We start from the raw sequence: 17824 nt of genomic DNA, 5'->3' as shown, positions 1-17824 counted from the left end.
CTCTTTAATAGCAGTATCTAACTCCATAAGTTTTGATGGACAGTTTGCATGCAAGATGCTACATAAGATTCTAAAGGACTCAACCTCGAATTCAAACTTTTGGGAGGCTGGCTGAGAACAAAAAGTTTTACAGCCAGCAGGGGCTGTTTTTGTAATGTCTTTCCGCTCGTTTTCTCATTCAGCGGCAAAATCCTTAGAGAGCTCATTGCATGTGTGCTGTGTGATGGAAAGAAATATTGAGAAGTTCTGGATTGTACACGTGCCTTTCACTTACATGCATTCTTTCCTGTTGTTTTGTTCGTTTTAGCTTTTCTGGCTCTCCCTGAGTGTCTGGCTCTTCTGGAAAACCTTCCTGCTGTATTACCATGGGCCACAGTACTACTATTTACATCAGATGCTAGGTGTAAGTGATCCTTTTTCCAAGGCGGTGGGGTGGGAAGTCGGGGGCAGAAATGCTTTGCTGAGGGACGAATTGGGCTGCTTAGTAGCCCTTGAAGGTGTGTGTGTGTGTGTGGGGGCAATGGAGGATCAATAAGAAATTTACTATGAGATGGTTGACATTTTTGTGGGGTTAGCAAGTTGATAGTGTTGAGAACAATCTCTGTGTTGGAGTGAATAAAGGGTAAGGAGCCAGTCCAGTGGCTAGGAAAGCCAACTGCAGGCACGCTTAAAAGATCTGACACTGTAAACATGATCACAGATGACTGGGGCTTTAGTGTCATCATAACATTAGCAAGCTTGTGGGCTTGTTCCGGTGAACTTTTATGCCAGTTCTCATTATGTATATTTCTTAGGGGAGTTGTTTTATTAACTATCTTTCTGCCTCTGCATCTCATTCTCATGCTTCCTGTGTGCTTGGTTAATAAATAATTATAAGCCGCATTATTTTTTGCCTTAATTTTTGGCTATCAGTATGAAAAAGATGGCATCTACTGGTATAATGCCTTTGCAATGATGACCCACAAGAAATAGTTTCTAGGTGGTGAGATGTAGGTCTATTTCTTTCTTGAACTTATCAGTATCTCCTGAGTAGGTACAATTAGCTTGCATTGTAAACTGTCCAGAGGGAATGTACAAAGGGGAAAAAATATAATGAGGAAAATCTGGCCCTTGGTCTGTCTGTGTCTTAGTCCCCCATCCGTAAAATGTGTATGAATACTTCCCTAGCTCACAAGAGTGTTGTGAGCACAAACACATTAAAGGTAGTGAGGGGCACAGACACGGAGCTAATAAATAGGACCTTAGATACATCTATTAGTCAGAGGCTGATGAGAAAGAAGGAGTTCCTGGTTCTGATTCAGGAACACTACCTGAGTAAGAATTCCAGCATTCTCTCAGTAACCAGTGATAGAGTAGTGCTTGTTATTTGCCTGTGACTACTAAATTTAATCCTTTGTCCATATATAATCTGACCCAGGGCCAGATTTTCCTCATTATATTTTTTCCCCTTTGCATATTCCCTCTGGACAGTTTACAATGCAAGCTATATAATCTCTCTCTCTCTATATATATATAAAGCCACCAGGCTTACAGTTACAGTAAACTGAGTAAATAAAAATCTATATTTTTAAGCGGAGAAAAAAAGCATGGGAAATAATTTAACTGCTGAATAATGCTCCCCACACCCTTTTTTTTTGCCCACCCATTTTTGCATAACTCTAAAATGGCCAACTAGTCAATAATGGAAGAAATTACCTTCTGGGCATGAGACCGTAATGGAGAAATTGCATCCCCAAAAGGAACTTGTTCGGGGAGTATTACATAACTGAAAATGGAAGTGAAAAGAGATACTTTAGCTATACTGGTACGTCTGCACATAGCATTTTACAATATATTATGTTGATGTCTTCTTTATTTCTTGCTTGGAATATGTTCCAGAGGATACAATGGCTTGAGCTCTCATTTGCTGTTGCTTTATCATGATAAAGACTTTGCTATTTGAGGCTCAAGTTCTCCCTGCACATTTCTGGTGCAACTCCATTGAAGTCTGTTTTTCCCACTACAGTCTGGAGGGAATTAGGCATCTTGAAACTTTGTTTGCTTTAACGTACTATTTTGTATTTAATTGCCTTGTAACCAAGGGATGCCAGATGTGTTTATTAGTCTGCTTCTTCCAGTAGGTGTTTCGTGTCGCAAAAATTGTTACTAGAAGCTTTTATTTTTTCCTTTATTATTTAAGCTCCTCTTCCTACATTGGGGTTTCACAATATTGTTTAAGGCTTTAACTCAGTGTCCAATTGTCAACATAGTCCATGTCTGATTTGGAGGCAATTTGCTGCCTATTATATTGTTCTGTCTGCCTTCTCTTTCTGCCATTCTGGTGTTTTGCAGAGTTTCCTTTAACCCTTTGTCCTCTCTTCTCAGACTCAACAGTTCAACAATGCTATTAGGGTTATCATCTGTTAAGGGCCAACGAAGAGCTCATTCTTTGCACTGTACAGATCTTTTAAGATTCATTCTTTGCTTTTTTAATTCTTTTCCACTCAAGTGGCAGTGCTCCCATCAAGGGTGTCTATATGAATGTTTTTTGGGAGACCTCTCGCTGTTGTGCTACCTCAGATGGAGCTTCATCCATAGTAGCAACATTGGGAGCATTAATGCACACAGGGCTCAAGAAGCCCCCAGCATTTTTACCACTGTCTCTTCTAGAACTGTGGTAAAAATGTCGGAGTCCTGTCTACATTACCATTGGAGCTTAGATACGAGGGCGGTGAGCACAGAGTGAGTACTTACATAGAAGAGAATAGGTGCAGTGATATCTGTGCAATGGAGGGATATTTCCCCTAATAGTCTAGCATAGACAAGGCCTTAGAATGAACGTAGACACACTGAACCTTGAAGAGCTAACTTTACTTTCAACCAGTTTTGCCTGGGTTGATTAACTCCCCGAGATGGAGATGAGTACAGCGTGTTTCCTGATCGTTATTGATGTTTACATTGTGGTCTACATGACAAGGTGTGAACCGAATGACAAAGGAGGATGAATTCAACAGAAATGTGGAAAAAAGGGGTGGGGAGAAGGAGGAACTCCCCGAAATAGCAGCACTTCTCAATAAACCGTGACCCAGACAGTATTAGAGATCCAAACATCTCAAAAGAGAAGCCTCTTTGGGCCTGATCCTGCAACCTGTGCCCTTTGAGGTGCTGAGCACGCTTCTCCGACAGCTGACTCAGTGGTTTTTTAGGGCACGCAGTATCTGGCAGGATCATTCCTTCATGGTCTTCTGGTTAAGAGTGTATAATAGAGTCCCATTCTTCAGAAAGGGACTATGTTCCTTCAAAGGGAGCGTGATATAAAGTGCTCACATACCTAGAAGGACGATACATACATGACAAGAGGCTGATCTTTATTTTCTAGCTTCATGTCACCTGCTCTGGGTCAGGACACTGTTACATCTTCCCTGTTTTTGAAAAATAAAATGCAAATAAAATCCTATATCAGCCCAATCCCCTCCCCGCAAATGAATATGGCTAGGTAATAAAACACAAAGAGATATCTAGGCAGGACATCAGCGTAGGCTCTGATGGCTTCTGTTACACTTCAGACAATGACTTACTTTGCTCAGGTAGGTTGTGTCATTGTCTCCAGCAGAGTTACAGAGCTCATATGGTACATGCAAGTAACATATATAATGTGTACATGCACTGGCTATTAAGAAAGAAACAGACAAAACACCAAAAACAGTCTCAGAGGAGTGGCCTGATTAATGGGTTCCAAGTGGCGTGGAAAGAAAATGACTCAGACAGTTAGCCACAAGAATTTAGAGCTTCAGTATTGTTATGAAGACCATTCCCCTATGTTGGGGAAGGGACTAAATCTGCTGCTGATGTTTGCTTTCTTCTGCCCCTTCCCTATTTTGCATTGCATTAGATTCTAATCTCAGTTACACCAGTGTAAACTTAGAGTAACTCTGTTGATTTCAGTAGTTACTCCAGATTTATCCCATTGTAACTGAGATTAGAGTCTGGTCCCTAATTTATATATATACATATATAAAATAACATTAGATATAGATGTATCTGTAAATATATGACCATGTGTCAAACATTTAAAAACTCTCTGACTCCAGTGTGCCCCCAATGACTTAACATAACTTTAAAAGAATTGCAATTAATTGAGGATGGGATTACATAGCTCTCTGCCCCCAAAGTGCCCTCTTTTAGGAACAAGTACAAGTTAAAATGAGGTGCTAAAATGTTCTGGTAGATTTTTTTCCTCCCACTTCCATTTTCTGGAAATAAATAAATCCAGCCAGAAAAAGCTGTTTTTGCCAGAGTTCCAGCCAAATTTGGCTGACTCTAGGGGTATGAATAAGTTTTCTTTAATAAGCACCTGATCTCAACCAAGATCAAACTCTAAACTTTTCTTTCATCCCAGATTGTAAGGTGTGTGACATTTCATGTACTCTGTGATCAGGAATAAGGAAAAAATACACAGTACAAAGAAAAGGCAAATGAGTAAAAATTAAGTAAAGTTTGCAGTGGAGCCTGCCTCACCCACAGAGATCCTATAAATAATTTTGACTCAGAGAAACTGAGGCATGGATGGACGTTCACTGATGGACTCTTAGTCTTGGTCCTTTTATATTGTGCTTCAAGATGGGTTTAACATGTGAAATAATACCCTACTTATTGAGGTCTTATCTGTGAGCTCCCTTCTAATGCATTCCCTGAACTTAATATTAGGTTTCAGTGCATGGAATTGTGACATTAACTTTCATCTTAGTTTTGTTGATAACTTTGGTTGAGAACTTTGGGGCATCATGTGGTTTATATTAATGATAAATAGTTTTAGTCTCTTCTCGTGCTAATGCTGAAATATCCTGCTTAACCCAAGAAAAGCATATTTCCTCCATTACAGCATTCCTCCAGCATCCCTTGCAGCAGCACCAGAGAACCAGGAACCAGTTGTGACTCCTTGGTTCTTTACTTCAGCCCAGGTTAGAGCAGCCTGGGGACTACTCTGATTGACATGTGCCAGCTGGCAGTGGTCCCCATGGGACCCTACATTGCTGGGGATAGCTGGAGAGCAGTGCACTCCACCCATTCCTGCTCCCCACTCAGACATACACTTCCTTGGCTCATACTGGCTTTGTGCTTGCCTAGAGAGAAAAGGTGATTCAGTGTATTGGATGCTAGCTTGTGACTCTGGTTTCAATTCCCTGCTCTAGCACAGACTTCCTGTGTGATTTTGGGCAGTCATTTCAGATACTTCTACATTGCAAAAAAACACCCCGCGGTGGCTAGTCTCTGAGCCCAGGTCAACTGACTTGCGTTTGTGGGACTTGTGCTGCATGGCTAAAAATAGCAGTGAAGACATTTCCACTTGGGCTTGAGCCTGGGCTCTGAGACCCTTCCCCCTCGCTGGGTCTCCAGCTCAAGTGGGAATGTCTACACTGCTATTTTTAGCACCGTAGCAGGAGCCCCATGAGTCTGAGTTAGTTGACCCAGGCGCCTAGACTCACTGCTGAGAGCTTTTTTTTCCTTTTTTGCAGCATAGATGTACCCTTAGTTGCACCCTCAGTTCCTCATCTGTAAAATGGGGATGATAGAACCTCACAGGAGACAGAGGACTCCTAGCAGCAGCAGGAGTTGCTTCCTCCTTTTGCTCTGCATGAAACAATTTAATGTGCTACTTATGTGAAGTAATATCTTCTCTTTCTAGACCATGCCAGCCTGCCAGGGGACAAGAGAGGATTGTGTGCCTGCTATTTTATAGTTAACAGGGATATGTTCCCCTGTTAAGATTTGCCTTGGAGCAAGAATCTTCTCTTCCTCTATCATTGTTTAAAAATCCAAAGGTCCACTCTTTTGAGCCATTTGTTACTACATGATAGTTTTAAAGTCGCCCAGGTAGCACAAAGGAAGTTGAGAGACCATTTAGGGATCACTTGGAAAGAATGAGTTACTTGGTGACATTTTTGAGCTCTTGAATGTTTATCAAGAGAAGTTTTAGCTCTCCAATTTATTTCTGGACCTTCCGTAAACTGTGGTTCTAGACATTACTCATTGTGTTGCTTTATCCATAGTTTTCCAACAGCTCATGAGCTTGTCACAACATTGCCCAATTTGATTTCTGCTCAGTAAAAGCTTACACGAAGGATTATTGAAACCACGTGACATTTTCCATCAAAATACTTCAATCACACTTTTTTGGAAGTGTCCTGCTTTTTTTGAGAAGTTGTTTCACCTTTTGTTTGTAATAATGTTGATGGAAATAAACCTGAATTAATAGGAAGGCAGTGCATTATAGGCGAGTATTTATTAACTAACACTAAGACAAAATACAAATAATGGTCGCTGGCCCATTTAGACGGCAACCCGATTCCAGCAGAGGGCACTTCTTAATTTTTCATAGAAAGGCAGGCTGATTCTCACCCTCCTCCACTCTTGCCTGTCCTCCCTCTCTCTCCCCCATAATGTACCTGGGCAGTTCAGTACACAGAGACTAGGGGCCTTAGTCTCATTTCATTTGCACCTTTATAACTCCATCGCTTTCAGTGTTGCCTTACAGATTTACACCAGAGTGAGTGGAGAATTCTTAGGGGGTGGTCATGTGGGGGGAACATCTTGGGGGGGGTCTGAAGTTATGGGATAGATGGACATGCATACTCATGAGTGAGAGGAGTTATATCCTACTGTGGAGAACATATGGGGGCAGCAAATGTGGGAGGTGTCTCATTAAGGGACAATGAGGTACTAGTGGCCTACTTACTATCTCTGTAAGTAAGGGAAACCTGCAGCCTTCTCCATGGACATCTCCTATAGCACATACTTGTTTCTACCCCAGCTGTACTTTGACATAATATTGCTGATCATAAGGAACTGGGTGATAGTTGGTTTAACATATTTCACTTTCCTCTGGGTTAACAGAAATATATTCCAAAGACTGTTGTGTGACAACGGTCAGAAGGAATAATACTTTTTTGTGGCAATTGTGATAAACTCTTTGCTATGAGCAGATCATAATCGCTGTAAAAAAAAGGCCCACTTTTCCGGCAGGACAGAAATGCACAAGAGTTGCTGCTAGGGTATGTACAAAAAGCAGAGTACAGCCACCAGTGGGGTCCAGAATCTTTGTGGTCAGTTGGTGCCAATACAGTACGCAAAGACCTTGCTGCTTCTCTTAGTCATGCTAGTGTAACTGAGCTGAAGTCAGCAGAGTCATACCAGTGTAAAACAACTGTAAGGCCTGGTCTACACTAACACCCCAATTCGATCTAAGGTACGCAACTTCAGCTACGTGAATAACGTAGCTGAAGTCGACATACCTTAGTTCGAATTTACCGCGGTTCAGACGCGGTCCACACGCGGCAGGCAGGCTCCCCCGTCGACTCCGCGGTACTCCTCTCGCTGAGGTGGAGTACCGCAGTCGACGGCGAGCACTTCCTGGTTCGAAGTATCGCGTCCAGACCAGACGCGATAAATCGAACCCGGAAGTTCGATTGCCAGCCGTCGAACTACCGCGGTAGTGTAGACCTGGCCTAAGTGAATTCTGAATCAGGCCCAACAACTTTCTGTGAGTTACTTGTGGGAAGTGAGGGATGTGTGAAAATCTATGTGTGACAGGGTCCCCGGGGTGCAACCTGGGAAGGTGGGGCCACTATGCCCCCTTTACTTCATATTCTGGGTTGTCTCTCACAATACCTTACTAGTGGCAAGCAGTAAACCCTTCCAGTACAACCGCATTTGGAGCCCCGCACCCAGCTAGATTGCACCCAGAGCCACTCATGGTCACACAGAGAAAGGCACCAGCCAAATCCCCCAGCTCCCAGCCCTGCACCCTAGGAATGTACTATCTTGCAGTGCTCAAGACCCTTTCTTGAGCAATGCAAGGTTATTAATTGATTCACCACTTCATCAATGGAAAGTGGATATACACCAGCCTTTGTGACCTGAGCAGATTTACCAAGCAGTTCAGTCAAACTCACTCGTAAAGATAAACATTAAAATAAGTTTATTGATTACAAAAGATAGATTTTAAGTGGTTATAAGTGATAGGCAAAAAGTCAGAGTTAGTTACCAAAAAAAAAAGAAAATATAAGCACACAGTCTAAACTCTCAACCCTATTAGACTGGATCAGACAGTTTTTCTCAAGCCAGTGGATATTGCAGGTTGGTTACAATCTTTCATATGCAGGCTTTTCCCTCTTAGCCCGGGGACCAGTCTCTGCTGCTCCTGCATTCTCATTGCCTTCAGTGTAGATGGAGGAGAAGAGAAAGTACTAAGCATGGGGCCACTGTGTTCAGTTTTATACCCTTAGTCCATGATGTGCATAAGTCCAGGCATTGCTGAGTCACCAGGCAAGGTTGGTTGAGCAACTCCCCTGGCATGGCCTTGTGCAAGTGAGTCACTGAATTGTAACTCCCTTGCTGGACAATGGCTGTGGATGGTTGTTCGACACCCACCCGGGCATTGGTTAGCTCCCTTGTCCTTGTCTCTGGGGCTCTAATATCTGGGCAGTTCCCTAACTCTCAGCATATTTTTGTGACAACCATACAACAAAATCTCATAGCTTCATATGCACTAATATACATATTTAGATAGAACTCTCAGCAAATCATAACCTTTCTCCTGATACCTCACATGGCATGCTTTATATGAAATATCACAATTATATATAAATGATGAATATGGGGGCTGCAGGACACTCCCCCAAGGTATAGTGTGTCACACTGTGTTTGTGCAAACTAGTGATAGACAAACCAGTTCAGATGTAATAAAATAAAATACCCACTCTGCATACTAAAGCAGAACTGAGCCATTTTGAAGTTTGGGGAAAAAAGTCGGGGCAAACTTTCCTGTTGCACTCCTCCTCATTTTGATGATGGAAGATGGGGTGCTGAAATGCTGCATACAATGCTTTCCTTAAGTTATTTCCAGCCTGCATGATGTATACATGGTTGAGATTTTGGGGGCGCTCCTTCAATTGGAACCATTAGAGTATGTCTACATAGTCCCGGGGAGCAAGACTCCAGATCAGGTCAACAGACTTGAGCTCCCTGGGCTTATATTACAGTGCTAAAAATAGCTGTGTAGTTATTGCATTAACAGAGTTATAGCATGCAAGTCATGGGAGGTGATAGTACCGCTCTACTTGGTGCTGGCTAGGCCTCAGCTGAAGTACTGTGTCCAGTTTTGGTCACCAATGTATAGAAAAGATGTGGAGAAACTGGAAAGAATCCAGAAGCAAGTGACAAAGATGATCAAAGGGATGGAATGCAAGCCATGTGAGCAAAGGCTGAAGGAACTGGGTATGTTTAATTTGGAAAAGAGGGGATTGAGGGGGGACATGAAAGCGGTCTTCAAATATTTGAAAGGCTGCCATAAAAAAGATGGAGAAAAGTTGTTCTTTCTTGCCACAGAGGGCAGGACGAGAGGCAGTGGGTTCAAACTACAGCATAGCAGATTTAGCTTAAATCTCAGAAAAAATGTCCTAACTGTAAGAGCAGTAGGACAATGGAACAAACTCCCTAGGGAGGTTGTGGAAGCTTCTTAACTGGAGGTTTTGAAGGCTGGATAGCCATCTGTCTTGGATGGTTTAGACACAACAAATCCTACATCTTGGCAGGAGTTAGCTTAGATGACCCTTGCGGTCCCTTCTAACCCTATGGTTCTATGATTCTGACAAGACATAATTTCACATATTTAATAATGTTCAAGACAGTAATCACTCTGGGCTCAGCTAACAATAGACATGGGATTCCACTGTAATTTTGTGTGAGATAATCACATCTACTTATTATTATTTATTATTTGTAATGCCTAGGAGCCCCAGTCATGGACAAGCACCCCATTGTGCTAGGCGCTGTACAAACAGAACAACAAAACAAAACATGGCCCTTGCCTCTAGGAGCTTGCAATCTGATAACAGTGCTGTTAGATAATGGCTGCATGGATGCTGTACATTTCAACCCAAGCAGAAATATCCTGTTCAATATCCTTGTGATATATCACATGTGCCAGATAACAGAAGTTATAAAGTTTACCAGTTGCTTTGCTTATTATTCTTGAGCTTTGGAATGTTTACTTTTAGCACTCTCATTTTATTTCTGGATTTTCCATAACCTGTAGTTCAAATAATTGCCGTGTTTCTCATTTCATCATTGAGATTCTCTAACCTGTTCTTTGTGTCAAAAACCTGTAATGAAAATGTTTAAACACTTTGATGACAGTTTTTTTTTAAATTATTCCTTTGACACACACAGCTCATTTCTAGCCTTCCTTGACAGAAATAATAATGAATGAAAATAGCAACAAACTTCACCTCTCCAGAATTCAGCTTACGCAAATATTGTGCCAGAGTGAAACAGAAGGATGTCAAGAGCACTGCCACTTTTCTGATACTCCAAAAATATTTGTGAGGTTATAAAATGATTCATTTTGAATAATGTGGGAATCACTTTAAGCCTAATCTATGGCAAGGAAATAGAAATACTGTATTTACTATGAATGCCACAGTGTTCAAATGATATTTTTTACCCCCTTTGAACCATGGGTTGACGACGGAGGCTTCTTTTACCTAAATCCCACTTGTTCTTGTTCCCATGGAAGCAGTTCAGTTGGTATTCAGCGGAGATCTAGATCCCTGATATGGCAGGGAGCAGGTCCAGGGTGTATGTGTGTGGTGAGTGAGTGGGGGGTGATCACTCCTTCATGCCATCATCACAACACTAGGGACATTTGCGAGTCTGTTCATGATAATCCTCCCTTCATTCTCTGGAGGCTAGTGTTCGATGAGGGGAACCCCTAGCAGCTCAGCTCTAACAAACGGACTAAAAGGAGCCAGGGGGGATTGGGAGCCAACGTGGAGGTACAGACGCTCCAGCCAGGTGGGCCACTCCACTGAAGATCTCATACAAGCTGTGCGTATTTCAGGTACCTGCTGGCTTTGTGGCCAAACTCACTACAAAGAGATGGGGCGTATACGGGAGAATCATCCACTATTACAAGCTCTGTGCTGGCATGCAACCTTCCACAATTTCCTTTCCCAGTACAGGGGACGCCGGGCCCAAAGTGTGCAAGTGATTTCAGATCCTTCTCTATGAAAGGTACCATGTAAAAATAAGATCATTGTTACCATCACCTCCTTCCTGTGGCTCCGTGCCTGATAGGGATCCACAGGATTTTGTCCCCTCTGTCCTTTATACAGTAATCCGTAATCAATACTTAGGCATCTCTTCATCTATCACTGTAATGCAGCCCCACTGGAGTGGAATGTGGCACTCCTAAATAATACACAGCAACCCTAAATAACAGGACAGGAATCAAATAATATTTTTCCCTGTTCAGACTATGATGTAGAGGATGAGTTAATACTGTTTGGGCAATATAACTGCCCACGTCAGAAATCGGCCAAGAAACCAGGGTTATTACCTCTGCCTTTATAACATGTGCCTGGGATCTTTAATGACTATAACAGGTTTAGAGCTTAGTTTTATGCCTCATCAGAAAAACAGCGCCGCCTCTAATGTTACAGTGGACGTAATCTTGGTAGACATATACCTGTGTGAATTCTAAATGAGAATTGTATGTTCATTATTTTATTTGAGAGTGTATGTGTATGTATATGTAATATTAGAGCTGTTGGAAAAATTGTATTTTCCACAAAAAAAGTTTAGAAAGAAATGACAAATTTTCATATTTTTCCAAAACTCTTAACAGTTTTTTTTTTAAATTTTTCAACTATCTGTAAACTGACCCTCCTCTCCTAGTTTCCCCCTCTCTTTTTTTCTTTCCTTTTTCCCCCTTTCCTTTATTTTTTCCCACTAAAGAAAGTGAGAAAAATCTAAAATTGTTTTGATTACATTTGAGGTTACATGTTACAAAAATAGCTATGTTTTATTTTTTTTTGAAAAAGGGCAAAAATTTCCATTATCCATAACCTATAAATTGATACTATATTTTTATTTTGATTTATATTTTAAAAATACACATACATAAAACTATGCAAAAATGACTTGTCTTTTAACATGTATACTTCTTTAATTCATTTTTTTGTGTGTGCGAGATATTGTGATTCTACAGAAGTCCCTTAGGAGTAAAATTTCTTTATCTACTGACAGTCTAACTGCATCTTTTGTAAAAGCTAACAGAAAAATGCAAATTCAAACTAATAACTGCTGCAAATTGCTAAATTGCTACATTTTTTGAATTAGCAAACAAATGAGCAAACACAGTACAATAAGACAACAAAATACAGGGTTAAGGCATCACAAGGTGTACTTTGCTCATTTATTTGATGTGTGGTTTAGGTTTAATTATTTAGGATCCAAGTGGACCGGTAAATGTTATGTAGCATATTTTATAAAAGCTTTAGTGAGTGGAATTCCCAGCTATCAACTCCCCACTGCTGATTTGGGGTCCAAGTTAGAGAACATGCTTATTAGCACCGGGTGACTTGGTAAGGACCTACTGTGAGTCTATTCCAACAGTCTCTGAAACTGCACAATTATTTCCATTTTAGCTGAATTAATGTATTACATTGTTCTTTGGCTCATTTATCACAAAGTCATTAATTTTTAGTTAAGTGGCTAATGAGGATCTTCATGCTGTGTAATCCTTTCCTTCGCTTTAACTATGCCTGTTTAACCCCTCTGGTCACTTAGAGGATGGTTGCTCCGTTGACATTAGTGTTGCTTTTGATTTATTCCATTCCATGTACTTGTGAGCATTGCTTAGGGTGTCAGTTCTTTCCAAGTGAGATGTCACCTTTTGACATAAAAAGAGGCCAGTCCAATTCCTACTGAAGTCAAAGTGAGTCTTTCCATTGACTTTGGTGGGAGTTGGATCAGGCCCATGATTAGGTCAACAAATCCTCACAGTAGATTTTCTCTCTTCTTTTACGTAGCTAGGTCTGAACTATAGCTATAGTTACTTATGGGGCTGAGTCCTGTCCCTTATAAAAACTTTCTAGATTCTTCTGCTTTCAGAGGCAACAGCTGGGCATCTCCAAGCTCCTCTAGGGCAGTGGTCTCCAAAGGGGTACGTGCACCCCAGGGGGTGTGCAAGACGATCAATTGGGGTGCGCGACAGAAGGAGCGCTGCCGGGGGGGGGGGGGAAAAAAAAGGGCGGCGGGAGGAGGGGGGGAACGAGCGAGCGGGGAAGCTGCCCCCCCCAGGCAGGGCCACCCGGAACGCAGGGGCTTTAGGGGCTGCAGGGCCCTGGGCTAAGGGGTCCCAGGGCCCTGGCCTGCAGCTCTAAAGCCCCTTTCGGAATGCAGCCCTGAGTCCTCCGGCCAGTGGAGGAGCAGGGGCAGCCGCACAGCCAGCTGGCTGGAGAGAAGCACTGCTTTGAAGGGGAAAGCACCGCTTCTCTCCGGCCGCTGGCTCTGCGGCTGCCCCTGCTCCTCCTTAGTCCTCCGACCCGTGCTCGCAGGGCCGCATTCTGAAAGGGGCTTTAGAGCTGCAGGCCAGGTCCCTGGGGCCCCCTTAGCCCAGGGCCCTGCAGCCTCTAAAGCCCCTGCGTTCCGGGTGGCCCTGCCTGGGGGGGGGGCAGCTCCCAGAATCGTGGCCATGGGGGTGGTGCCGCGCTACGCAGAGCCACCTGCACACCCTCTGCACCAAACAAGAGCTGCCCCAGGTAAGTGCTCTGCACCTCCTGCCTGCCCCAGCCCTGAGCCTCCTCCTGCACCCCCACCCTGAGCGCCCTCCTGCACCCTAACTCCCTCCCAGACCCCGGATCCCCACTCTGAGGGCTCTCTTGCACCCTAACCCCTTCCCAGACCCCGCACCGCACCCTGAGTCCCCTCCCGCACCCATACCCTAATCCAGACCTTCGAATCGCTGTATCATAGTGTTAAACCAGGATTTTCAGAAATAATGAAGTATATTCAATCACATTGCTCTCACTAAAAAATATTATTATTAATCATACTTTTTTTTGTGAGAGCAAAAAGGTTTTTTGTACCATTAATAAATAAAATACAATAAAAATTATTTAAAAATATTGCTTATTTCATCTTTATCTCATCCTTTTTTAATTTCTATTTTTTTGTATGTTTTATAATGTACATAATATATTAGTATAGTAGTACATGTATATAATTTACACACAAATAAATATACATATATTGGGGGTGCGTGCTCAAAAATTTGTTACTGATAGGGGTGCACGATCAAAAAAGTTTGGAGACCACTGCTCTAGGGAAGAACAAAGAATTCTTTTAATTACTCTACAGTAGGGTGACCAGATGTCCCGATTTTATAGGGACAGTTCCGATATTTGTGGCTCTCTCTTATATAGGCACCTATTATCCCCCACCCCCGTCCCGATTTTTCACACTTGCTATCTGGTCACCCTACTCTACAGGGTCTTCAAAACTGGTCCTTTGGGACAAATGTAGTTCATTTTGTAAAGCCACCTGAATTTCTGACATTAAGGGTGCAATAGATCTTTTGTTACACTCTGTCATAGCCCCCCCATATCCATAGTACCTGAGCCCCTCACAGTCATTAGTGCATTTATCCCCACAACTCCCCTATCAGTTAGGGAAGTACTATTATTTATTTATGGGAGTAACTGAGGCACAGAGAGCCCAAGGTCACATAGGAAACCTGTGGCAGAGCAGGGAATTGATCTGGGTCTCCCAAGTCCTAGCCAAGCACCCTTCTCACTGGACCATACTATTGCCCTATAATCTGACTCTTGCTGTATTTGTTCAGCTAGGATTGTGTATTAGCAGAGCTTCAGCATCTGTCCTCAACCTGAACTGCAGCCTGGTCCTTTTACCGATGTGCCGTATTCTCCTGGCCTTCTTCCGAGGATCTCAGAAGGTAAACAACATTTAGAATACAATCAATTAACAAGGACCATGCACATAGACAGATTCCTGAGAAACAGTAGAAAGGTTATAGTACACACATATTTAGTTATTATTCATTTGCTTGGCTGTTTATGGTGCTACTCTGCAGACAGGTATCCCCTAGATGTGCATGGTAGATGCATTGTATGTGGCCCAAGCTCCAGATCCGTTTGAAGCCAAGGAAAGTATTCATATTGACTTGGCTAGTAGCTGGGTTGGACCCAGTGCTAAGAACATTTCTTGCTTTGGTAAGTAAGGTCATCATGTGCCTGTGTGCACAAGAAGACTGAGCGCAAATGAAGCCTTACCCCCATTTTCCTCTCTTGCTCAGTAGCTGGTGTGTGCTTTGAATATCAGGACTATTTGCTTCTACCTAAACTCAGAGAAAAGTGGGCTGCGGCCCCACCCCAAGCCATGCAGCGAGGAAATACAGAGCACCAAGAGTAGAAAAGTGGACATACCTCTCTTATTCTGCAGCTCTATGCTGCCTCCAGTGTGAGCTATTGGACATGATTGAATCCCAAATAAATAACCTATTGGGCATCCCGAAAAGAGAAATCTGACAAACTAAAGAAGGTTTGGTCTCTCTAAATATCCAGTAACCAGTAATTTCCATGGGTTGTGACTCAAATCAGTAAAATGTAAAAAAAAAAAAAAAGTAAAATGTTACTTGTGACAAAAATCTAAGTAACACTGTTCAAGTAATACAGACGTACTGGATGCCTGAGGCACTTTTTGGATGGTTGCAAATTGAAGATAAATGTAGTCCTTATCCTGTGTCCTCTGCCTTGTGCCTGATAGTGATATGAGGTGAACAGATGCACAGTGTAAACAAATACCTTGTCCTGTGCTATTGGTCATTTACATTAAAAACCTTCATTCACTTTTAGTGTATAGACTCATAGATCGTAAGGCCAGAAGGGGCCATTATGCTGATCTAGTCTGATCTCCTGAATAACACACACCAAACAACATCTTCCAGTAACTTCTGCATCAAGCCCATGGAGTTACCCTATTGTCTCTAATCCTGTTCCTACTAAATGTAGGTGTTGTGATCAAATAGCGTTAAGCCTCGTGTAAAAGTTAATTTGACAAAGAAATCACATCTAGAACATCAATTACTTTTAACTTTATTTTCCATTGCTTCATTTTAGAAGAGAGATTGCTTGAATTCTTTTCTTACTAGGTTGCCAGCAGGAAAACAAGAAGGCTGTTGGATAAAAGTAAAACTTTCCATGTAACATGTGGTGTTACTATATGTGTCTTTTCGGGTAAGATTTTATTGTGCTGAGCACTAGCTCATGTGGGAAGCATATTAAACAATACAAGTCACTTGTGGCTTTTCTTGTGCAGTACATTTTGGGGTAGTTTTTCTCTGTGTTTCTTTGTTTAGACGTGTGAATGTTTTCTCAGAATTTTTGAAGCCTGGGATCTAAATCTGCGTGGAAAGACTTTCCTTAAAAGTTACAGGTTCTGAAGTGTCAGTTCTTATTTCATATATGAAATCAAATTAAAAGCTGCCATCCTAACTGATTTCAGACCACATGTAGTCAATTTAAATGAGGAGGCATTGATGTTAGAGATGAAAAGACCCATTGCAAACATGTGGGCAATATAGGTAAATATCACAAAATATTGCCACTTTCAGTGAAGTGTTAACATAGCTTTGACACAGTCCTTGGATTCAGTCTCCCAATCAGAGAATTATAATGGGAAAATAAACTACAGTACTTCAAAAGGTTCAAAATGAGTAGTATTTTCATATCAGCCTATCTGTCCAACTCACTTAGTACAAAAATAGCACATGGGGTCTTAGGACTGATCTTGTTTCCCCTAAAGTGAATGGAAGTTTTCCAATCGACTTCAGTCAGAGCTGGATCAGTTCCATAAAGAAGGTTCTTATATAAAATCTGCAGGTCAGTAAATTTAATGTTCCAAATATGCAAAGGAAAATGATAAACAGGTAAAAAAACAAGAAGTCGTCCGGTGGCACCTTAAAGACTAACAAATTTATTTGCCAGTAGGAGAACACTTCAATCTCCCTGGACATTCAATAACAGATTTAAAAGTAGCCATCCTGCAACAAAAAAAACCTTCAAAAACAGACTTCAAAGAGAAACTGCAGAACTACAATTCATGTGCAAACTTAACATCATTAATTTGGCCTTGAATAGGGACTGGGAGTGGCTGGGTCCCTACAAAAGCATTTTCCCCTCCCTTGGTATTGACACCTCTTCATCAATTATTGGGAGTTGACCACATCCACCGTGATTGAATTGGCCTTGTCATCACTTGTAAGGTAACTCCCTGCTCTTCATGTGCCAGTATATTTATGCTTGTACCTGTAATTTTCACTCCATGCATCTGAAGAATTGGTTTTTTACCCACAAAAGCTTATGCCCAAATAAATCTGTTAGTCTGTAAACTGCCACTGGACTCCTCGTTGTTTTTGTGGATACAGACTAATGATACTACTCCTCTGATACTTGATAAACAGGTAGTTTATATATAAAGGCTAGTAGTAGCATAGACTAAATGATAATGATGGAATCAGCCTAGTAAATCACTTGGGACCCAGATCTACAAACTCATATATGTAAGAACAGGGATCCACCTACACATATGAGCGATCAGGATTAAGGGCTTCACATAATCTTCAAAATGCAGCTTAGTGAACTGAGATTTGTTCTGTTTTATAGTCTTACATGTTGCCGCACACCTGGTGAATGTTCTTAACTTCTCTGTGAACTATACTGAAGAATTTTTGGCACTAAATGCAGCAAACTACCGTGGTGAGGTGGGCGATCTGTTCTTTTATATTTTCCTTGAAATAAATGTAACTTGTATGGTGCCTTATAGTTTCCATGAGTGATCTATACAGTGGTGCTTGTCTTGTATAATGTGAAAATGCAGTATCCTGTTGATTTTTCCCCCCTTCCTTTCGATGGCTAGAACACCAGGATTGGAGTCAGGAAACCTGGCTATGCCACTGACTTTCTGTGCGACCTTGAGCAAGTTA

The 17824-nt window shown here is 41.9% G+C and overlaps 1 protein-coding gene across 1 annotated transcript in view; it reads left to right on the top strand.

The window, feature by feature from the left end:
• Positions 1-352: 352 nt before the first annotated feature.
• The window catches only part of NOX4 (NADPH oxidase 4), a 148219-nt gene continuing 130747 nt past the window's right edge, over positions 353-17824 (top strand). Inside the window, exons 1-4 of the mRNA XM_024215249.2 lie at positions 353-403; positions 14666-14776; positions 15992-16076; positions 17505-17602. Of these exons, the coding sequence (XP_024071017.2) occupies positions 395-403; positions 14666-14776; positions 15992-16076; positions 17505-17602 (303 nt within the window). The 5' untranslated portion in view covers positions 353-394. The remainder of the gene's footprint in view (positions 404-14665; positions 14777-15991; positions 16077-17504; positions 17603-17824) is intronic.

The sequence above is a fragment of the Terrapene carolina genome, unplaced genomic scaffold (genome assembly GCF_002925995.2).
Source record: "Terrapene carolina triunguis isolate 2854851 unplaced genomic scaffold, T_m_triunguis-2.0 Scaffold97, whole genome shotgun sequence".
NCBI classification, from domain to species: domain Eukaryota; kingdom Metazoa; phylum Chordata; order Testudines; family Emydidae; genus Terrapene; species Terrapene triunguis.
The sequence above is the reverse complement of the archived record's forward strand: the minus strand, read 5'-3'. Positions and strand labels throughout refer to the sequence as shown.